The sequence below is a fragment of the Eurypyga helias genome, unplaced genomic scaffold (assembly GCF_000690775.1).
Source record: "Eurypyga helias isolate BGI_N326 unplaced genomic scaffold, ASM69077v1 scaffold19316, whole genome shotgun sequence".
Taxonomy (NCBI): Eukaryota; Metazoa; Chordata; class Aves; order Eurypygiformes; family Eurypygidae; genus Eurypyga; species Eurypyga helias.
The window spans coordinates 7522-29943 of NW_010258807.1; the positions used below are offsets into that span (position 1 = coordinate 7522).

At 55.6% G+C, this 22422-nt stretch overlaps 1 protein-coding gene across 1 annotated transcript in view; it reads left to right on the top strand.

Annotated features, from left to right (window-relative positions):
* Window positions 1–972: 972 nt before the first annotated feature.
* The window catches only part of EFR3B (EFR3 homolog B (S. cerevisiae)), a 21890-nt gene continuing 440 nt past the window's right edge, over window positions 973–22422 (top strand). Inside the window, exons 1-10 of the mRNA XM_010154501.1 lie at window positions 973–1183; window positions 4646–4722; window positions 5745–5872; window positions 9899–10049; window positions 16032–16153; window positions 18192–18341; window positions 19501–19635; window positions 19963–20041; window positions 21336–21471; window positions 21977–22138. Coding sequence (XP_010152803.1) covers window positions 1090–1183; window positions 4646–4722; window positions 5745–5872; window positions 9899–10049; window positions 16032–16153; window positions 18192–18341; window positions 19501–19635; window positions 19963–20041; window positions 21336–21471; window positions 21977–22138 — 1234 coding nt within the window. The 5' untranslated portion in view covers window positions 973–1089. The remainder of the gene's footprint in view (window positions 1184–4645; window positions 4723–5744; window positions 5873–9898; window positions 10050–16031; window positions 16154–18191; window positions 18342–19500; window positions 19636–19962; window positions 20042–21335; window positions 21472–21976; window positions 22139–22422) is intronic.

Here is a 22422-nt window from a genome sequence, read left to right on the forward strand (position 1 = left end):
GGTTTTCCAGCCATGCTTGTTGCCAGGATGCCATTAAAATGGGGACAGGAAAGGGGGTTAATGAGGAAAGGCTCAAGGTCAGAGTGCTGGTGGGAGAGAGTGTGTTGTTTTGGGAGCTGAGCTGGGTCCATGTCCTGTTCTCAGCTGGCTGTACTTGGTCCCAAAAACCCCAACTACAGCTGGCACCAGTGAACCCCCTCCTGGAAACACATGCAGTGAGTTTATCCAAAAGCCTCGGGGCTCATGCCGGCGTCGGAGCAGCTAAGTGGGGGTTATGCTAGCAAACCGTAGTTGCTGGGACTGAAAGACTGTAATTATCCCCAGTGAGATTGACTTTCTGGGAGCTGAGCTATCAAAGCAAAAGGTCCTTTTGGTTCGCTTTGCCCCCCGTCGAGAGCGCAGATGTGACCTGATGTGACTGAGAGTGAAGAGCCCGGAAAATGCCACCCCAGGCGGGTGCAAGACGGAGGTGACACGCGTGTCGTGGGTGCCTGTGGGAACTTAGGGTGCTGCTCAGTTTCCCACCTTATTCGCTCCATAGGGAGAGGGTCGAGTTGTGTTTCTCCGTGCCTCGATTTACCTGATATTTAAGCAAACCCATGTCCTGGGTTCCCACAGCGGCGGGCTGCTGGGAAGAGGAGATTGTGCCACATCCTGCGTGTCCGTGCTCACGTGTTTGTTGCCTCCCTGGATGCTCTTTCGGGGTCAGCTCCAACCTGCTGAGCCTCCCCCCTTGCTAGAACTGCCTACAAACGAGCGATGCTTTGTGTGCCGAACGAGAGCGCTTTGGGCTCAAGGGGCCTTGAAAAATCACCCCTGGCCCCCAGCTCAGGGCCCTCCGAAATGCCCAACTCCGCGGCCACCCCCGCGTACCAGTGCAGACGCCGACAGAGCGAAGCCAGCGCCGTTCCCAGCTGCCATCAGAGCTGCCTCGGTGACTCAGAAAAAAAGCTCCCTTTTTAAACGGCTGCCCCCGCTCGGCTGAGCATCTCCTGCAGCGATGCTGCCGCTGAGCTGGCCCCGGCTGCTGCTCGGCGAGGAGAGGAGCGATACCCGGCACCCTGAACCCCTCCGTTGGCTCTGGATGCGATGGCTTTGACGACCTGGGCTCTCGGCCCCGCGCTGCGGCTCTGTGCCACCGGCCCTGCCTGCTCCTGGGAGATGCTGCACGTGGCCGGAGCAGGTACCTTCTTCCCCCCTCACTTTGCTTTTCCCTGGGATGCTGGGTTGGATCTCCTGGGAGTGGGAAGCTGCGGTGGCTCCCGGTGACCTTCAGTCCAGCCTGGGCTGGAGGAGTGCATTTCGGCTGCGGGATTTTGGCCTCGGAGGTGGCTTGCTCGGCGCCGGAGCTGCGGTGCTGGTGCAAGGGTACGAGGTGTGTGGGCTCAGGGTGATGGGTGCTGGAGGAAACCCGTGTCCGGAAGAAGAAATGACGGAGACCCTTGTCGTGTAGCCTGGCCTGGGGGGTTGTTGTTAGCCTCAGTGTTAGGGTTGGGTGCTGTGAGGGTTTGGGGGGTCCCATATAGACCAAGCATGGGGGCTGATTTCAGCCTTGGTGTCTGGAGCAGACTTGGATTTGTTGCTCTCTGGAGAGCCCTTGGCTGATGTGGGGATAAAACCAGGAAAAAATCTTCTTTCCTCTAGTCTATGTCGTTTTTACTCTGTTGTTTTTTAAGGATTTATGGTCTCCCTGGCTGTGCCTGTGTTTGTCCAGGCTAAGCAAACCAACAGAAGGCAAGGATTTGGGGCAGGGAAGTTTCTCTTGGTTTCATGCAAGCAGGCTAAGAGAGAGCCGTTGAGTGCCCGGCTGCAGGGAGCTCAGCCCTCTTACTACACACCAGAGAGTCTCACCTGGAGGCACTTCTCTGTGGGAATCCCTGTCCTTCTGCTGGACCATGGTGGGATCCTGCCCACCAGCAGCCTGACGTGGCTTTGGGTTGAGCCCTTTTTGGTTTCTTCCCCTGTCTGGATCATGCTTGTCGGCCCCATCTCATGGGACTGATGGGGCACCCGGATCCCTGCTCCTGGCAGGTGCTTCGGGTCCTCCTCTCTCTCCTGCTGCTGCTTTCCTTAGGTGAGGCCTTCCAAATCTCCTTCTGGAAGCAGAGGTCGTGTCAGGTGAGAGGGAAGGCATTAGATTTAATTGTGCAATTATTATTGATGGGATCCACGCTGCGTCTGCTCTTCAGCTTCATTCATCAGGATGAGGGTGGTGGATTGGGAACGTGGCTGGGCTCTTTTTCCCTCTCCCAGGGCTAGGAATGTGTGTTAATCCTGAAAATACTTTGAAGTTGCATGTCTGGAGGTGAGATAATTACCTAGGAGGCAGTGGGAGGAGGGGAGGGGACCTTGCTTATGGGATAGCTTATGGAGAAACCCTCCAGCTGCTTTGCAGGGAGAGCTCATGGCCCGTGCTGAGATGCTGGCAGGGACGTGGGGCTCGGCAAGGTGAGATAAGTCACGCTTCCTTGGCCATCCCGGGCAAAGGGAATTTATTAAGAGGATTCAGGAGATCGTCAGATGCTTGTTTGTGTGAATGGTAAACGAGAATTTATTAAGAGGCCAGATTAAAGGTACTTTGGAAAAAGAGCAAAATCGATCGAAGGTGGCTGAGGAGGGAAGAGCAGCAGATACGAGGCTTAGAAATAAACTATCGGAGAGTGGGAAGGCGCGGAGGGGTTCGCAGGGAGAGCGCGAGAGGTGGAAGGAGCTCTTCCCCACCGCAGCATTGCTGGGCCTGGGGACTCCGAAGGGGGACCCCAAAGGGGACCCCCAAACAAGCTGTAGCTTTCAGGTGGGGCGCAGGCTGCCCCCCCGGTGCGAACGCCCGCAAAAAAAGCGAAGGAGCACGTTGCAGGAAGCGAGCGGTGCCAGCGCCGGGAGCTGGCGCGAGCAGGCGTGAGCTCATGCGTTCCAGTGGGAGCGGTCGCCGGCTCCCGCCGGCACAGCCTTTGTGTCTCCCCCCAACCCCCAGCTCCTGCTTCTCGGCGGCAGTTGCCAAAAAGCAGTCCCGAATTACTCATGCTTCCCTGGGCTCGCCAAGGTCAGTGCTTTGGGGTGGCTGACACCCGGCTCTGCGGGATGCAGCATCCGAGTAACGCCAGACCCCTGGGAAAAAATGCATTGTGCTGGAGCAGGGGGATCCTGGCATGCAAAGCCCTTGGACCAGCTCTGGGAAAGGTAGTGCCTCTAGAAATCTCTTCTCTTCTCCCCTTTTTTTCAATAAGCAAACTCCAGACATTCATCAGCGCTCGGGCAGTGCTGGTGCAGCTTTATGCAGCGGGATGTGTCACGGTGGAGGTGGCCACGGATGCTGAACCCTCCGGTGCTGCAGCCATCCCCATGCTTGGTGTGTGTGGGAGCACGACGGATGCTCGAGAGCCCACCTGGACCACCAGCCACTCCCGAGCCGAAGACAGGGTGATCCCTGGCTTCTGCGGCCCTGAGAAACAGGATATGGCACAGGGCGAAGTATCCAGGTTGCAAATGATCCCTTCCTTCCTTGGCAGTCCCCTGAAGGCGGAGCAGGGGATCGGAGCCACGTTTAGGATATTTGGTGGCCAGGGCTACCTGCTTTACTCTGAATTGGGATGAAGCTGCAGCTGGGATGCTCCGCCATTCGCTGGCCTGCAGAGTTGCTGCTGTGAGGGTTTTTTTTGGCTCTCGGAGAGGCTACACAGGGATCAGGGGCAAGCTGCTGAGGTGTCTGAGACCCCTTCAAAAAAGAGGCTGGGTATGGTCTTCGGGTACTTGAGCCATGGTGACCGCTGGCTCCCACCCCTGGTTCTGGTGGCTTTAACTCGAGCCATCACTGCTGGCCGAGCACTGCGTTAGTGCCAACCTTTATTGTTGCTTTGCTGTGATTTTTTTACCTCGTCAAGGTTTATTCCCAGGTCCCCTGAGCCCATTTCATGCATCTCCCTTTTAGCTGGGAGCAGCTCCTCAAGCTGTGAGCGCCGGGGCGACGAGAAGGGCTTTCTGAGGTTGTCTTGTCGGCATCCTGCAAAACACAGGTCACTTGGCACCTCCCTCGGGGGACAGGGACTGCAGTCTGGCACGTAGGGAGGCAGTCGAAGGTGCTTGGTGTTGCTCAACAGCTCAGTTTTGGGGCTGCAGACAAGAAAATGAGGTTTTGCCTTTGTATCCTTCATAAGATGCTCTTTCCTCTTTATCTGTCCTGCTGTCTGCGCTCTCTATCGCTGCTGGCTCCATGGGGAGCGTGGGGCAGGGTGTGAGGAGTGTGTCCTTGGGTGAGTGGGTGCAGGAAAGAGCTCCTGGTCTGAGAACCTGCAAAAGAGAATCTTGTGAGACACGGAGGCACGGATTTAGGGAAACTTTGGACATCTTGGTCTCTGGAGGCTGCTTTCTTGGGTGAGAAAAGCAGATAACCCTGCAGTCCTACGTCAAATGATGCTGGTCACCAGCCAATTCCCTGCCTCTCAGCTGCTGTTTTCTTCCCTTGGTTTTTTTTTTTTCCTTTGGCTGCAAAACTCTGGGATGTTGTCAGCTTGGTGCCCTGTCCTCTACCCGAGCTTCCCCTCTGAATCTAAGGATATGTTTTCCACCAAGGGCACCTCCAAGCAGGTGTTTGCCCTGGAGCTGAGGATTTTATCCCTGCTGACCGGCTCTATCTCCTCTCTTCCAGGTGTGTGCGGCTGCTGCGGTGCCCTGCGTCCTCGCTACAAAAGACTTGTCGACAACATCTTCCCTGAGGACCCAGAGGTAAATTAGGCACTGCTCCACGTCCCAGAGCTCCCTGCTCCACCCTCTCATGGCTCTCCCACAGCAGGATGCGGTCTGACCTGCCCAGAAACGGCTCCTGGCAGGCAGGCAACACTTTGACTCCATAAGACTGTGCCTGGAGGGTTGGATTTTCCTTTAAAGTCTGTTTTTGGGCAGGAATACAACAGCTCCTCCAGCCACATTGGCCTGGAGGGACAGGCTTCCTTTCCCGAAGGTCCCAGGCAGATGCTGAGGTCGGATGGATGGGAGCATGTGGGACTGGACCTGAAGGAGGACATCCGTCTCTTTGCAGCATAAGGAGAGCAGCTTCTAAGAGCAGGACTCTCTTGGGGCTTCAGCCAGGCTTTCAGGCTCAAAAGCTGCTTATCCTTCCAGGATGCGGGGAAGCTGGTGCTCTGCCTGCTGTCTCGCTTAATTGGAGACGTGGGATGCCTTGCCAGCTACTCCTGGAGCATCCCAAATCCAGCCTCTTTGTCTCCTTTTCACAGCCAAGAGGCGAAGGCAGGGGAAGAGGGGCTCCAGGGTGGGGGTAGCGGGACTGGGATTACCCGGGGAGGCGGTGAGCACCTGTTTTGTCCTGGCACTGGCAGCAGAGCCGAGCAGGAGAGGAGGTTGCCGCTGAGCCGTGTGGGCTTTGGGGCTGGCAGCTTGGCACGCTTGTGTCATTTGGCCTCAGCAACCTGGGGGTGTTGCTGTCCCTGTCTGCCCCTGTCCCCCTCGGTGCTGGGACATTGCTAGGGGCTAACAAATGGTTCTGGTTGTATTTACGGGGGGGGGCGTGCTCAGTGGAGGCTTACATTGGGGTCACCCCTGGCTGTGGTGCATCAAAGAGCTCTCAGCTGAGGCTAAATGCAATCCTCACACCCCTTCCCTGGTATACCAGGCGTAGGGAAGCACTGGGATGGGACTGGTGCGCTCCAGACCTCTGCTGAGGTTTGCTGCAGACGCTCCTGATGTTTGCCGGGTCTGAGGCCGTGACGTCCTGCTCTGCTCTCTTTCAGGATGGGCTGGTGAAGACCAACATGGAGAAGCTGACATTTTATGCCCTGTCTGCCCCGGAGAAGCTGGATCGCATTGGTGCCTACCTCTCCGAGCGGCTAATCAGAGATGTGAGCCGGCACCGATACGGGTAAGGCTGGGAGGCTGTTTCAGCCACCCCGGTGATTAGCATGATGATGGCACACTCGTTAATCGAGGGACCCCAGGCAAGGGGTGGGATGTGTGGGGTATGCAGCTCCTGTGTGCTCCAAGCTGTCCTGAAGCTGTGAGCACGCTGCAGAGAGACCTGAGCATGTTCTGCCTCCAAAAGTGAGACGTGGGAGTGGGCAGGGATGTGCAAAACTCCTTGTAAAGTTGCAGGGGACCAGGCAAAGTGGGAGCTGTGTAGTGTTTCCCCTGGCATCGTGCTGTCCGTGCTTGAGGGGTCTGTGTGTGTGTGGTGTCCCTCCCAGCCTCCATTTATCTGGGCCATCGTCAGGACTCCGTGGCACCCTCCTGGCTTTTAAAAGCCCAGGGCGGCTTTTCCAGAGCCAGATGGGCATCTGGCGAGGTGTGGGCAAGGAGCTAAATGGTGTCCCTGGCTGCAGCTTGCTGGGGGTTGTCCAGGACAAGCTTGGGTGTGTTACACGCCATGCCCATCTCTTGAGCTTTGGGGATGCGGCAGAAGCGGGAGCCCTCAATATCAGAAGGATATTGACCACTTGGAGCGAGTCCAGAGGAGGCCACGAAGATGCTCAGAGGGCTGGAGCCCCTCTGCTATGATGAAAGGCTGCAAGAATTGGGCTTGTTCAGCCTGGAGAAGAGGAAGCTCCGGGGAGACCTCATTGCAGCTTTCCAGTATCTGAAGGGGCTACAAGGGGACTGGGAGAGGACTTTTTACAAGGGCCTGTAGTGACAGGACAAGGGGGAATGGGTATAAATTGAAATCAGGGAGGTTTAGATTGGATATCAGGAAGAAATGTTTCACAGAGAGGGTGGGGAGGCACTGGAACAGGTGGCCCAGAGATGTTGTGGATGCCCCATCCCTGGATGTCTTCAAGGCCAGGTTGGATGAGGCTTGGAGCAACCTGGTCTAGTGCAAGGTGTCCCTGCCCCTGGCAGGGGGGGGGGAACTAGATCATCTTTAAGGTCCCTTCCAACCCAAACCATTCTATGATTCTAAGGATGTGGGGCAGCGCACTGACCCTTTTCCAGAGAACACGCGAAGGGGATGCATTGGCCTGGACAGGGATTGCTGTTTTCTTTTTCCGGCTTCCCTGCCTGCTTCTGGCTGGACCCTGTTCCCTTTGTTCCCTTTGTCTCCCCGTCCCACTTCCAGCAAGGCTTTGTCACCTTTACTGCAAGGAGAGCAGCTCCCACCTGGAAGTAGCTGACTGCCCTGATTAGGAATGCTGGGGGAGCACGGGAGGGCTCCTTCCCTTTGAAATCGCTCCCGGATTGATTCTTGTTGTCTCCTGAACAAAGCTGCGGCAGACAAACACGGCTCAGCTTCACGGTGCCAACTTCAGCCTGCCTTTCATCCCAGGGGAAGAGAAGCCAGCAGCCTGCCTAGGAAGTGTTAAAGTTGGAAAACCTTCAAAGCCTCATCTGCATCACCCGTCATCGGGAGTGACAGGACACTCAAAGTTCTGCCTGATGTTCTGCGGTTAAGCGGCTGTTAACAGGCTCCGCTTGCTATGTTGGGAAAAGAAAGGCTTTCAAAGGCTTTTTGACATCTAATGACAAGCCTGGGTGGGTGGAGGGGGGGGGAATATATTCCTCCCTCCGCCACGGCTGCGTACAGACACGTAATTGGGTTGGAGCGCTAGCTAATTTTCAAAGTCTAACTTTGAAATGCCTGAGGTGGGTTAGGATCAACCTTTCATTTGTAGGTCGGTGTTGGCTGGAGCGGAGGGATTTGCTGCAGACGCCGCAGCCGGGCGTTGAAAGAGCAGCCGAACGCGTGGGTGCCTGTCTCCTGCGTGGAAGATGAAGATGACTCTGATTTCGGGCCTGTTGGGTGTCATCTTTTTGTTACCTTTATTGTTAAAAGGAAAAAGTGTTCCTTTGAGTTTGCAGCAATGCAATCCGCCGTTTCTGAGAGGATGCTTGGGGTAGGTCAGAGGTGACCGCTCCACAAGTGTCCCTTTTCCCTCTTGGTGGCCTGTATCCAGTTGTCCCCAAAAAAGAAGCCATGCTGCTGCAATGATATTGGCACAGAATGTTGTTTTCAGCCTTGTTTCCTTCAAGAAAGGAGCTTGCTGGTTGTTGGTCACGTCTTCGTACATGTTTTTTTCCCTCTGGGCCACTTTTAACCCAATTTGACAGATGGGTAGGAGCCTCACGGATCCAGGAATAGTTGGCTGCTTATTTTCACAGCATCAGGAAGAGCTGTAAAGGTGTCTGAAGGACACACTGCAGTGTGAGCTCAACCATGCTACGAGACACCAGAGAATCTACCCAAGACTGGACCCAGATTTCAACAGTCCTCAGGAGAAGGAATCTGTCTTGCTGCGTTTTACCAGCTGGAACCTGGGAGTCCAGGGTTTATCAGACACCTCCTTTTCCCTGAGAGGGCAGTGTGCCTCCCCAGGAGGCTCAAAATCAAGAGATCTGCGCTTGCCACCTCCTGCTTTCTTCCTGGAGAGGGTGGGGAGGCACTGGGACAGGTTGCCCATAGAAGCTGTGGATGGTCCATCCCTGGAAGTGTCCAAGGCCAGGCTGGATGAGGCTTGGAGCAACCTGGTCTAGTGGAAGGTGTCCCTGCCCATGGCAGGGGGTGGCACTGGGTGGGCTTTAAGGTCCCTTCCCACCCAAACCGTTCTGGGATTCTGTGATTCTGTGCTTTCGGTCACGGTAAATCTGGGCACGGTGTGCTCGTAAGGAGCTGTGGAGTTTGTTTTACTCCCAGTGTCCTGGTACTGGGTCTGTGTCAGGTGTTTGGGTATCTCAGAGGTCCTGTAGGAAGAGCTGGAGCCTGGTGCAATCACCGTCTGGGTTTTTTTCTGTGCTTTGGGCAAGTCCAGCTGGAATAAATGTCTGCTCACAGCGGTCGGAGGTCAGGTTTGCTTCTCTGTTGGGCGACCAGCAGTGGGAGGTCAGTGTGGTCATTTCACAAGAAGCCTGTCCGGGGGGTCTGGCCACCACCCTGGTGACGAACCAGATGCTGTGGATGCAGAAATCACTGCAGGACCAGCCTGTGAACTCTGTTTGCCCGAGCCAATCCAAGCAACCGGTCCAATTTGTCTTGGAAATACGAAGCAACACCTGAGAAACTCTTCAATTGCAGCGCAGTGAGCTGGTTGCCTCTGTACTGATCAGGATTCATCGCGGGGCATGAGGTTTTCCAGCTTCCTCTCCGAGGCGGGAGCACTGCAGGAGTGATTTAATAAATAGCCTGGAAGCTGCACTGTGGCAGCTTGCAGCAAAGCCAGGGTCTGTGGGTGAGCTCAGCCGCATCAGGAGGGATGCTGAAGGGATGTGGTGTGCTCAGGGAGGCTCCCAGGGACCTGTCACAGTGTGTCCCCTCTTGCTGTGGTGTTTGGACCAGGTTCTGGGCTTCCCCTGCCCCTGTTTATCACACAGAGCCCTGTTCCATGAGGGATGGGGCCCGAGATACTCCTGGTGTGGCCAATGCTGCATCATCTCTGTGCACTGCTGGAGGAAACTCTGTTCACCCCAGGAACTTTTGGGGTGATGTGAATATGCTTTGCAGAGTCTATTGCATATTTAAGCACAGCTTTTCTGGAGCACGTCAGTCTAATTCTGTGTTCTCATCCTGTCCCTCCCGCCTGGCCAGGACCAGCTGGGTCTGCAAGAATGGTTGCCTGTGAGGCTGAGCCCACTGTGTATAAAGCCCAGTGCTCCCTCCTGGGATATAAAGACCGGTTCAGGACAAGAGAATCCCACACACAAGTGGTGCTGGGGGGGGATGCAAGGTGTTGCTGGCAGCTTTGGTCCCAGGGCAGCCGGGTCTTTGCTAAGAGAAAGGATGCTGGGAGCTGCCAACATCATCTAAAACTGTCCCAAGGGTATTTTGGGTGTAAAACTTTTCTCCTTGGGTTGGCCAGGGCAGGAGGTCAGTGTTTTGCTGATGGTTTGGGGAAGGGGAGGAGGAGGAATGGCTGTGGGTCCCTGCTGCTGTTGGGGTGTGACCGTGGTCTCTGCCTGCTCCCAGGTACGTGTGCATTGCCATGGAGGCCCTGGACCAGCTCCTCATGGCTTGTCACTGCCAGAGCATCAACCTCTTCGTGGAGAGCTTCCTGAAAATGGTGGCAAAGCTGCTAGAGTCGGAGAAGCCCAATCTGCAGATCCTGGGAACCAACTCGGTGAGTAGCAGTGCAGCGGGAAGTGGCAGCACCCTGCTGACATCAGCCTTCCACCCTGCCTGTCACCCCCACGTCTCTGCACAGTGCCAAGGCACGAAACCTTGTTGGGGAAGGATGGGGAGTGGCTGCAGGGGGGGATTTATGGTGTATCCTCAGGTATCTGACCACGTGTGAGGTTTCCAAGACCTGTGCTGCCCGTGCGCTGTGCCTCCTGTTTGTCCATGGCCAGTGTCTGATCTCTGCTGCCATGCCTACACTCTCTTGGAATTCAGCTTTTCCTAAACAAGCTGGATGACAGGGGGGCTGTCAGCAGTTTCAGACAATAGACCAACTTAGGAGGTGATCCCCATGGATTTTGGAAGCTCTTTGTGCTCAGAAAAGGGCTGGCTTAAGCAGATCCGCTGCTCGCAGTGAACGGCTTAGCCAGACCAGGGATGTGTCAGTCAGAGATGTAAAACGAGGGGAAAAGAAAAGTGTGGATGGACAAAGGTGACGTCTTCCCGGCATCCAGACGGCTGAGCCTGGCTGGCAGCCAGCAGCCGCTTGTGCACAGCCTTTCTGCTGGTTTTTACTGGGAGCACTGTGTGTACCTGACACCCAGGCTTGTGAGGGCTCCGCCAGTGCCTGGAGCTTGGCTTGGACAAGCACTGTATGTCCTTCCTGCTTTTTAGGAGCGGGTTTAGATGGAGCTGACCCTCCTACAGGCAGGAGGGTGGATGGGCTAGGTGCTCTCTCGGGTGCCTGGGATACGCATAGGCAGCTCAGGCCTAAGCTGAGCCGTGTGTGATGAGGAGAGGGATGGAGTTAATGTTTCTTCCCAGACCAGGTAGCCCTGCATCCCGCGATGCTTCTGTCCTCCGTGAGCCGGCACGGTCCTGGACACAGGGTTGTAAATGCCTCTGCTGAGACCTGGGCTGCTGAGGGGAGACTTTCATACCCCTTCTGCTCACGGCTCATTGCTGAAAGCCTGGAGAAGGGAAGGCTCTGGGGAGCCCTTAGAGCCCCTTCCAGTGCCTGGGGGGGCTACAAGAAAGCTGTGGGGGACTTTTCCCAAGGGCAGGGAGTGACAGGACAAGGGGGAATGAGTTTAACCAGAAAGAGGGAGATTGAGATGGGACATCAGGAAGGAATTCTTCCTGCGGAGGGGGAGGAGGCACTGGGACAGGTTGCCCAGCGAAGCTGTGGATGCCCCATCCCTGGAAGTGTCCAAGGCCAGGCTGGATGAGGCTTGGAGCAACCTGGTCTAGTGGAAGGGGTCCCTGCCCATGGCAGGGGGGGGACTGGGTGGGCTTTAAGGTCCCTTCCAACCCAAACCATTCTGGGATTCATTCTGTGACAGCCCCCACCTCAGGGGCTTTGTCGAACCAGCCTCAGCAGAGACATCCTCCAGTGGGAGGCATTGGGTCGGGGAAAGTCGGAGCCCTGCCTCGTGTTTCCTGCCTGTGTGGAGCAGACCACCCGTGTTCGGGCATCCGTGGAGAGGGAGATGGTCATGGGCCACGGAGAGGTGTTTCCTTAGCGCTGCCGTCACGGCAGTCAGGAGTCAGCAGCGGGTGTTTTAATGAGGAGTCCGGATCAGGAATGATGCCTTTTTTTTTTGCCTCCTCAAGCGTGTCGGCATTCGGAGGGCAAATGGCACAGAGAACTTGTGGGCTTTTATAGAAAAGTGAGTAATGATAATGAGACACTTCTTCCTATATCTGTTAACGAGGAATGCGCCTCAAGCTTGTGCTTAATTAGAGGGTGCTGTCTCAAGCAATCTTCACAATAACGGAGCTGATGGCAAAGGCGGGAGGAGGTTGTTTATAGAAACCTGCTCCAAGTGAGTCATTCGCAGCGGCGTGAAATCTCGCCCGAAACGCGTCTCTCTCCTCGCGCGGAGCCAAGGTGTCGTGCTGCGGACGGGCTGATCCCAGCGACCGGCCCGATGGGCTTCGCGGCCGCGGCGATGGAGGCGGCTGTGAAAATCCAGCATCCCGTGATCGTATATCCCCATCTATAATCCCTGGGGTGAACATATGGAGCTGCAGCTTAAATCCACTTTGGTTTCTCATCCTCGTTAGGAGGCTGCTGGGCAACCTCCCTGCTTTGGGTAGGAACCATCTAATTTCCAGCTTGATGTCATTCCCATTTTATTTCCCCTCGAACTAACATTGATCTTTCATTTAAACAGCTCTTCCCCCGCCTTGATGTTCCCCTTCTGATGTATTTATGTCTGATGTATTTATAGGTGGCAGCGTTATCCCTTCCCAGCCGTTGTTTTGCTTCTCCAAGGCAGCCACGCTCCTTGGCTTCCTCCGCGCTTGCTCCCTGCTTATCCCAGACCTGTTTCAGTTGGAGCTTGTCAGCTTTGAGCATGGGAGCCCCAAGCTACCCAGCCTTGCACCCCTTCAAACCACAGAAGTGACATTGCATTTCAAGGATTTAAATTGTTTTCTTAGTGGAAATAAGTCATGAAGCTGCAGATGTGGTGGGATGTGGTGGCCATTAGTGAAAATAAGTTGCTTTTCCTCGAGGTTTGATGCTGACTTTCCTGCTAGTCCAGCTCTCGCTGAGTTATTTCTTTGTGTCCTGGTGCTGAGCAGTGGGACCGGGGTGGGCATCTCCCGTAATTGCTGCATGGTGCGAATCATCGTAGAATCCCAGAACGGTTTGGGTGGGAAGGGACCTTAAAGCCCACCCAGTCCCACCCCCTGCTATGGGCAGGGACACCTTCCACTAGACCAGGTTGCTCCAAGCCTCATCCAGCCTGGCCTTGGACACTGCCAGGGATGGGGCATCCACAGCTTCTCTGGGCAACCTGTCCCAGGGCCTCCCCACCCCCTGCGGGAAGAATTCCTTCCTGATGTCCCATCTCCATCTCCCTCTTTCCATTTAAACCCATCACCCCTTGTCCTGTCACTCCCTGCCCTTGGGAAAAGTGCCCCCCAGCTTCCTTGTAGCCCCTCCAGGCACTGGAAGGGGCTCTAAGGTCTCCCTGGAGCCTTCCCTTCTCCAGGCTGAACCCCCCAACTCTCCCAGCCTGTCGCCATGGCAGAGGGGCTCCAGCATCTTCATGGCCCTCCTCTTGCAGGGGCAGCCAAGCCTTGGGAAAATGCAACTGTGTCTATGAGCAAGTGGCAGAGACCTAAAATATCCTGTTGACAGAGCAAAGGGGCTCTGAGGCTGATTTTTTTTTCTGTTCTTGGCTGCTTTTTACAATTTCTGGCCCTTGCAGAAGTTTGAAAATGGATGCAGAGAGGGCAGCTGCCTCCAGCTGTTGGCAGATGTGAATTCTGTATTGCATCCAGTGCCGTCACCAGGCACAGTGGCACCACGCAGGGATGTTCCCTGAGGACAGAGGCAGGCAGGGCTCGCTGGGCTGGGAAAGCTGCCCTTGGAGCAGGGAGCTGAACCACGGGTGCTGCTGGCGTGGATAGGTGGGCTGGCAATCCCCGGGGTGCTGACGAGATCTTCCTGTTTGGTTGCCTGATGGCACGAAACGAGCTGCCATCCTTTGTGTGGGCTTGATACCTGCAGCCACGGGATGCGGAGAAGCCGTTTCCTTCCTTTATTTCACAATGCGTCTTGGGACGCTTGGGACGGTTCTCCTGGAGCTGCCGCGGGGAGCCCCGCTGCTGCTCCTCGCTCTGCATCCTGCCCTCGCCTCCGGTTGCACGTGGAGTTGCCATGAGCTTAAAAAAACACCTCACTTTGCGTGCTGCCTGGTACAGAGGTTTCTTATATAACAGCCCTGCATTTTTCTGGTGAGTAAGAGGAGTTTATCAGTTGGAGCCAGTCCCTGCACTCTGGGAACGGTTCCTGGCGGGGCTGAGCTGGTTCCCCCGCTTGCGCAGAGCCAGCTTTCGCAGTTGACGTTATTAATAGCAGCGGTTGTGTGCTAATCGGTGCCTGTGCGATGGGATGGACGGGCTGGCTTTGCCAGCTGTGGAGGGGCACCGGTGGCCCCTTTGCTGGCTGCTCTCCTGGCCGGGCTGGATGCCAGCAAATGCAGAAAGCAAAAAGTGAGAAAATCCCGCTAATTAAGGTGAGGTGCAGAAGGAGCAGCATGGGTGCAGAGGGTGCTGAGCACCCTAAGACATGCCGGGTGGACTGGTAACCCCTCGGAGGTAGGTTAGGTCCTCCCAGTTGGAAGAGGAACGTGGCATTCCTAATGCCTTGGCTCGGGACAGCTCGTCAGAGCGAGGTGGGATCGCTCAGCGCGACCGCAGAGCTTCGTGCCGCGCTGTCGTACGCAGTCGGGCTGCACCGTGGTGTAGCCTCTCCGGTGTCCTGGTGCTTGGAGGGTTGGGAAGTGTGTGCAGCTGAATGCTGCCGGGTCACGTCTGGGATCTTTCCCAAGGGCTCCTTTGTGTCTCTTGGCTGATTTCCGAGCCTGGAGGAGGGAATTTCTAGCAAGCAGCTTCCAAGATGGAATGCATGGGCATCCTTGTTCTCCCAGTGTTGCTGCATACCAGTTAACAGCCGGGGTGGTTGGGGGATCACTCGAACTGGAGCATCCTCTCCCTTTCCCAGCGTGCTGGTGCAGCACAGGAGCACAAAAGCAGCCAGCAGATTTCTCTGCCCAAAATCTTGGCAAGCAGCTGCTTATGCCCTTGCTCCATGTGTGAAGATAAAGTACGGGGCATGATGCTTGTCCCAGGCCAAGGGTAAACCTCAGCTGTTCACAGCACCCAGCACTGTTGGGTGGTTCAGCATGAAGATGCTCAGAGGGCTGGAGCCCCTCTGCTATGATGAAAGGCTGAGAGAGTTGGGCTTGTTCAGCCTGGAGAAGGGAAGGCTCCGGGGAGACCTTATTGCAGCCTTCCAGTGCCTGAAGGGGCTACAAGGGTGCTGGGGGGGACTTTTTACAAGGGCCTGTAGTGACAGGACAAGGGGTAATGGGTTTAAATTGAAAGTGGGGAGGGTTCGATTAGATATTGGGAAGGAATTCTTCCTGGAGAGGGTGGGGAGGCACTGGGCCAGGTTGCCCAGAGAAGCTGTGGATGCCCCATCCCTGGAAGTGTCCAAGGCCAGGCTGGATGAGGCTTGGAGCAACCTGGTCTAGTGGAAGGTGTCCCTGCCCATGGCAGGGCGTGGCACTGGGTGGTCTTTAAGGTCCCTTCCCACCCAAACCATTCCATGATGATTCTGTGATTCTGTGATACAGGCTGAATGCTCTGTATGGTCCATCCAGGAGCTGATGCTTTGGATTTTGTGGCAGCTCTTGTGCTATTGATGTTGTATTTATTTTTCCCTTTTTCAAAGCAAACCCCGTCAGCATGACTGGATGAGCTGAGGTTCCCCCTTCTTGCCCGATCCTTTATTTCCATCTCTTCGTGAAGAAGTTTTAGAATTCAGAGGAAAGCTTGAAAATGTGTTTATCCTTTCTTCCTCTTTAATTCTCTCCCTGAAAGCTTAAAAGCCCGATCAGTTGGTCAGCTGGGATTTCTGGCAAGCTCCGTGCCTGTTGGCCACCCTGGAAGGGAGCGATGGGACCTCATGCTGCAGGCAAGATCTGGGATGTGGTTAAGCACCTGCTTTCATTTGGTTTCTCCACCGGCTTTTCCAAGGCTGTTTTCACCCCTGCAGCAGCATTTGGGAAATGGTGGCCAGGTTTTGTGCCGTCTGGGAGGATGGAGAGAAGTCGAGGGCGAATTTATCTCCTGTTACTAGTGTGTGCTGCATATTAGGGATCCCTAACTCGGAGCATTGTAGCACCTCTAAATTCCCTTTACAGGCACCGCTGGGGCTTGCGGTGAGGTTTGCAGCGCTCACAGCTTGGGCTTGGGTGCTGCTGGAGCTCGGTGGGACTGTGTGGTGCCACGTCCCTGCTTGGGGAACTTGTGTCTGAAACTGAGCAGCCCGAATTGTCATCCCGAGCACACGCCAAGCCCTGTGTCACGCTGCTGGAGCACACGTTTCCTGGTTTAGAGAAGACTTTTTAAGAATATTTTTGCTGTCGTGCCCTCTGGGCTCACCCCCTTCTTTCTCCTCTCCCAGTTTGTGAAGTTTGCCAACATCGAGGAGGACACCCCATCTTATCACCGCAGCTACGACTTCTTTGTCTCCCGCTTCAGCGAGATGTGTCACTCCAGCCACGACGACATGGACATCCGGACCAAGTGAGTGTCGCCGGCGGGGTGACCCTGGTCGAACGCCTCTGGGGGGGGCTTCCCTGTGGCCCTCAGCCTCTGCCTTTCCTGGGGAAGCACCTGCTTTTGGGAACAGGCTGGATGCAGGCTGCACAGACCGATGGCTTTGTGCCGTGATGGAGATGCGGTGATGCCCCAGAGCTGGGGGTGCGCTCAGGCTGTGGTTTTTTACCCTCATTTTACCAAGCACTGAACCCTGCTGACTCCATGGCAGGATGAAACAGGAGCCTAGAAGACACAGTGCAGCATGTCTCCAGCCTCCGTTGCCGTGTGGGGTGTTCTGTGCAGTGTTACGCGTGTGTGAGAGGAGTTGGTTCGCGTCTGCTGTCCTGAGAGCAGCGCAGTTCTGCTCGCTCTGACCACAGCTGACAGCAGGACAAGGGACAAACGTGTCCTCAGGCTTCCAACTGCTCTTCTTTGGGCAAAATGTGAGCAGGTGACACTTCCACTTTGCCCATCACAGGGCTGCCTCAGTGCATCTTTAGGTGAGGAATGCTTTTGCTCCAGGGCTGCAGCCTGCAGACAGCTGGAGCTCGGAGCAGGAGGCATGGAAGTGATCCTGGCCCCAAAATGAAGGATGGTGACGCTGGGAAGAGCCCCCCCCCGACTCTTACCAGAATGAATGTTCACTCAACAACTGCCTCCTGCAGCCACATGGTCTGTTATTTTCCACGTTTAAAGGTGGTTACATCTCTCCAGACTGCACTGAGGACTGATTCGCTTTGCTGGGATGGGAAATGTACCCCGGGGGGGATTAATTATGACTAAAGCAGACAGATTAATGTTGTTTACTGCTGCCAAGGCCAGGCCTGTTGGCGCTGTATTTAAAAAGGCCCTGTGAGACACGGATGGCATAGCACCTGTGGGAAGCTCTGGGCAGGGAACCGCTGCTGCCAGGCACTAGTTTTAAATAAAGCCCAGATGTCAAGGCAGCGTTTCAGCTCGTCGTGTGGGTGCTGTTCCCAGAGCTGCTGCACCAGGGACCTGTTGCCTTGCAGAGGGGTGAACCCCTGAGGCTTGCCAATCCTCACGCAGGCTTGTCTCCAAGGACCAGGTTGCCTCCTTTTAATGCTGCTGATTCAGGGTTTTGGTTTTTTTTTTTTTTCCTTAATAAGGAAGTAATGCAGAAGATTCGTTATTTCCACTTGACCTTCAGGGCACCGGTGACGCTGGCTACATTGCACTGGAGACTGGAAGAGAGAAATTTGGCAGCTCCTGTAATTAAAAAGGAGCACATTGCTTTCCTGGGGCCTTGGTCTTGCTCACTGTCTCCTTGCTGGAGAATTGTGTCTCGGGCAGATTATTGCCTTGATTAGATTTGCAAAACGTGTTAGGGAGGCCTCAGAGGAGGTTATTTAATGCATTTATTTCTGCAGATAAGTATGTTCTGTCTTTCTCTGGCATTAGCAGAGGGTGTTGAGGAACTGGTTTCGGACCCGGGAATCCTGCTGTGTAGGGAGTTTTTTAACGATGACTTTATTGACCTAGGTTTCCCTAATATCCATGTTCCCTGTGGGTGCAGCTCATCTCTGCAGCTGCTGGGAATGGCCAAAATGGGAAAACCCTCCATGCATGCCACAGCCAGAGAATGGAGACCTCCCAGGTCCAAACCAAATCCTTCGGAGGGGCTAGGCTTGCCGATGCCACCTCTCCATCCCGGGTGGCACGTGGCTGCTGCTTGCCCAGGGGCCTCCCGGGAAAAACAGAGGATGGGAACCAGCTGCTGCTGCCAGGATGATTTTAGCTGGTTCAGAACCCTTCCCACTCGCATCTGTCAGGCTGTGGAAAGCCACGTCTCTCTGGGATGTGAGGCAGAAGGATTGCCCTGGGATATACCAGGCTTGGAGCTGGGAACTGGGGCATGGCCTGCATGAACTCCTCCAGTGGCGCGGAAATCGGTGTCTTCTCTCCAACTTCTTGCGCAGCTTCACACGTGTATGTGTATATAAATGTAAAACAGTGGATTCTATATAGATACGTAGCATTTTGCTGTTGATTTGTTCCTCAGGATCCGTATGTCCGGAATTAAAGGCCTGCAAGGAGTCGTGAGGAAGACAGTGAACGATGAACTCCAAGCCAACATCTGGGACCCACAGCACATGGACAAGATCGTGCCCTCGCTGCTCTTCAACTTACAGCACGTCGAGGAGACGGAAAGGTGAGCGCTCGCTGCTGTCATCACCCACCTGCTCCGCAAGCGGCTTCGGGGCGACGGGGCTGCTGCCGGGCAGAGGCTGATTTATGCCTGCAGCTCACGGAAAAAGGCGGCGAGAGGTGGCAGGAGCTCTGCGTGTCACCTGGAGCTGCCAAGATTGTTGCTGTCTTGGCCGCTGCACGACGCCGTGGCTCCCGTGGAGCTCTCTGCGCTGTCCCTGCAGTTAAGGCACGCTGTCTGCAAGGGCTCTGAGCTGCCCCTTCAGTGGGCTGACCTCCGTGAAAAAAAACTGAAATGCTACCAAGGTAGTTATTTTAAAGCCAGGTTAAAGGAATCCCAGGAACTGAAATACGCCTTTGCTCGCTGTCCCTCCGTTCTTCTGGCGTAACCCCCCGCCGGCTGCCTGCTTGCCACCAGCTGGGTGTTTCAAGGGGAGTTGCTTCGCTGAGAAGCGCAGAGCAGAGAAGCAGGCATGAAATCCTCCTGGGATTTTCCTTTTGAAGGTTCAGAGAGATGTATCAGCCCTGGGAAGTTGGCTTTTGGCCAGGTGCCTTTTCCTTTTTTTATGGTAAACTGAAGCAAAAGGTGGGAAAGAGCATTCATGGTCTTTGTGTGATGGCCAGCAAGCTGGAGTGTGGAAAAAGGGGATGGAGTGTGTTCAGGGGGACTTGAGCCAGGCCGTGACTGCTTTGCTTTCCCTTCCCTGGGAGGCTGTATCCACGCTGGAGGATGTTATGTCCTGTGTCCTCACCGATAAGAACCTTCCCCCTCCAGCACTGAACACCGTGATCGTCCTCCCGGTCGCAGGGATGCGGGGGCTGTCCCTGCTGCCTGACACAGCCTGGCGCTGTGAGCGGGGCCATCCTGGCACATCCCCCTCCCCTGCAATCCCTGCACCCATGCTGTGCTCTGATCTGGCTAAAATCCAGCACTGTTGTATCACTGGGCTCTGCTGGGATGGAGCTGCTCCGTCTGACTGGCAGGGTGACGTTTGGCTGCTGCGGGATGGCTGCGGGCTACAGGAGAGGTAGCCCCTGGCCCCGTGCGGGTAGACACCACAACTATTTTGTCCCAACCCTTCCTGGCTGGGTTCTGTGCCTCTTCTCCCCCACTGCTGCCGCACACTCAGCGCCGCTCTCATCGCCCTCCTCTGCTTTCGCAGCCGCTCCCCCTCCCCGCTGCAAGCCACCGAGAAGGAGAAGGAGAGTCCTACGGAGCTGGCGGAGAGGTGTCTGCGGGAGCTGCTGGGCCGAGCGGCGTACGGCAACATCAAGAACGCCATCAAACCCGTCCTCATGTAAGTCGTGCATCCCTCGGGTTTGGCACAAGGGAAACTGAGGCATGGGGAAACAGCCAAGGCAGGAGCTGGGGCGAAGGCGTGGGCTCCTCTGGCTTCCCGCAGCATGGTACTGCAGACGGAGACTGGATTTCAGGCTGAGCTCTCATTTTCGGATGCAACAAGAAAGATGGCATCGGACAGATAGTTGTCGCTGAGAAAAGTCACCCCAGAGAGGAGTGTGTCCCTGCCCTCTCCTGCTTCTGCCATCCCTGGTGCTTGGTGCTGCTTTGCACGGTTTGGGGGACCGATAGTTACTTTTCTCCTCCGCTTCCATCTCTTCTCCAGCCACCTGGATAACCACTCGCTCTGGGAGCCAAAGATCTTCGCTACCTGCTGCTTCAGGATCATCATGTACTCGATCCAGGTGGGGAGCTGGCGGGACTCTGGCTGGTGGCACTGGCTGGGGACACACGTGCATGCTTGGGAGCGCCCGCATCTGCCTCCACGGCTGGGCTGAGTCAGAGCCGCCGCATTGCCGCATCCCGACCGTGCTGTCTGAGGCTCGGCCTCCAAACAGACCCCAGCATGGGCTGGAGACAGGCACGGTTGGGGTGTCCGTGCGGGCTGGGGTCCCCAAGGGTCTGCAGGGAAATGGCTGATAGGCGCTAGCCTGGCTGTGTGCCAGCTCTGTGTGTTTTAGGGTGCTGCTCATGGAGCTTTTATCTCAGTCCCGGGAATGATTCCCTCCGTCTCCGTGAAAAGCAAAGCCCTGCTGAATCAGACAGGCTAGTAACGTGCTGTGAAACGCTCCGAAGGAAGCAGTTGGGCTCTGATGGAAAGCTGCCTCTTTCCAGATTGCTGCTGTGTAAATCAATCCCAGCTCATCGTCCCTGTGGAAAAGGAGAGGGGCTGTCTGGGGTGAAACGTGCCCTGGGCAAACCAGGCGTCGCAGCAGCACCTGCACCCCAGCATCCCCATCCTTAGACATAGGGATATGGAGAGACAGACCCTGCCAGGCTTTTCCCTTCTCACGGGGGGCCATGGAAATGCAGTTTAGGTAAACCCCAAAGTGATAGGAACAGGTCCATCCTTTCTTTTTTCATGTAGATCTCCGTGTTTGTGCGGGTCCCTGCATGCTGTTGGGCATGGTGCTGCCTTCCCACCCTGCTGAGGCTGTCCCAGACCTGCTGCCCCCGGGGGGTTGCTTCGCTGTTGAACTCAGCCAAGCCACAGCTCTGCTTGGAGAATTCTGACAGTGAGAAGCAGATCGCCGCCTCCTGCTCTCGTTTCTTGGTTTTAATCCTGTAAACTGCCTAAAACCCTTTACAGTGCTACTAGATTTTATAAAATCCTGTTAATGCGTATTGGAGGTATAAGGTCACAATAACTCAGCAGGAGCCTTTTGAAGTATCGACATGTTTGGGGAAACCCTGGTAAAAATCAAATCCTTTCTCCCTGAAATCCCCAGGATTAATTGTCACAATTTCCTTACAGCTGTACAGCTCTTTAGATAGTTTTTTCCTGTGCAAATTGCTGCAAGTTTCTGCTCAGTCATGTAAAACAGGTTTTTTCCAGGTGCATCCAGAGCTCTCTTGGAAACAACCAGGCAGGGACTGGGCACCTGTGCAGGATTCATCCCCAGCAGCCTGTGGGTTACAGAAACGGACCGTCACCTGGTGCACGCAGCACCCATGCTGACGTTCATGCTCTTTTCCCAGCCGCAGCACTCCCATCTCGTCATCCAGCAGCTCTTGGGGCACCTGGATGCCAACAGCAAGAGCGCGGCCACCGTGCGTGCGGGCATCGTGGAGGTCCTCTCGGAGGCAGCGGTGATCGCAGCCTCCGGATCTGTTGGTAAGTGGATAAATTCATCCTCCCTGTCTATCTCTTCGCCCTTTTAGTGCAGTGGGAACAAATTGGTGCCAGAGGTTTGGGCTGCGCCTGTGCCTGGGTGTAAGTTGGTGATGAGGGATTCAGTCTGGAGCATCCAGGAATGCTGGGAATTTTCTGTGCCATTTCGGTGCTCCCAAGCGCAACACCCATGGCCGTGGGCAGCCACCTAAACCCAGAGGGTGGAATGCGCTACCAGCCTTTGCCTTGGTGACAGGGGCAAAGGGATTTTTCAAGGGCTTGCTGCGAATATGCTGAGCTGACCGTGCTCCTGCAAGGACATTTCTCTCCTGTCCTGACCGTGTGGGGGTTAAAAGTCACTGTGTATCTGGCCAAACTGTTTTCCAGCCTGTTTATGGGATGATGGGATGCACAAACCATGCTGTCCTGGAGGAAACTACAGCCTCCGTCTCTGCGGGGAAAGCTCCCGCTCTCCTCTGGTGATGCTCCACCCCTCTCGCCATCCCAGGTCCCACGGTGCTGGAGGTGTTTAACACCCTGCTGAGGCAGCTGCGGCTCAGCATTGACTACGCGCTGACGGGGAGCTACGATTGCGCTGCTGGGGTCAGCACCAAGATCATCAAGGAGCACGAGGAGAGAATGTTCCAGGAGGCCGTCATTAAAACCATAGGTGGGGTGTCCCGCGGTGCCCGGCGCAGGCGGCTGTGCTGGTGACCGGCCCCTTGTGCGTTGGGTTTCCGCTCTGCATGTCTCCAGGGTGAAATAGAGTCCCCTGCATCCTAAAAGCGGCGATGGGAAATGGGATTTTTCTGTTCCGACACGCAGCGAGTGAGGCGCTGGGTTATCGGCAGGTGGCATTGCAACCCCAGCTGTCCCCTGCAGAGCTGCTGTGTGCAGACAGTCCTTGTTTCTCCTGCACAGGAGACCCTGAGGAAGGGGAGGCGGGAAAGAGGG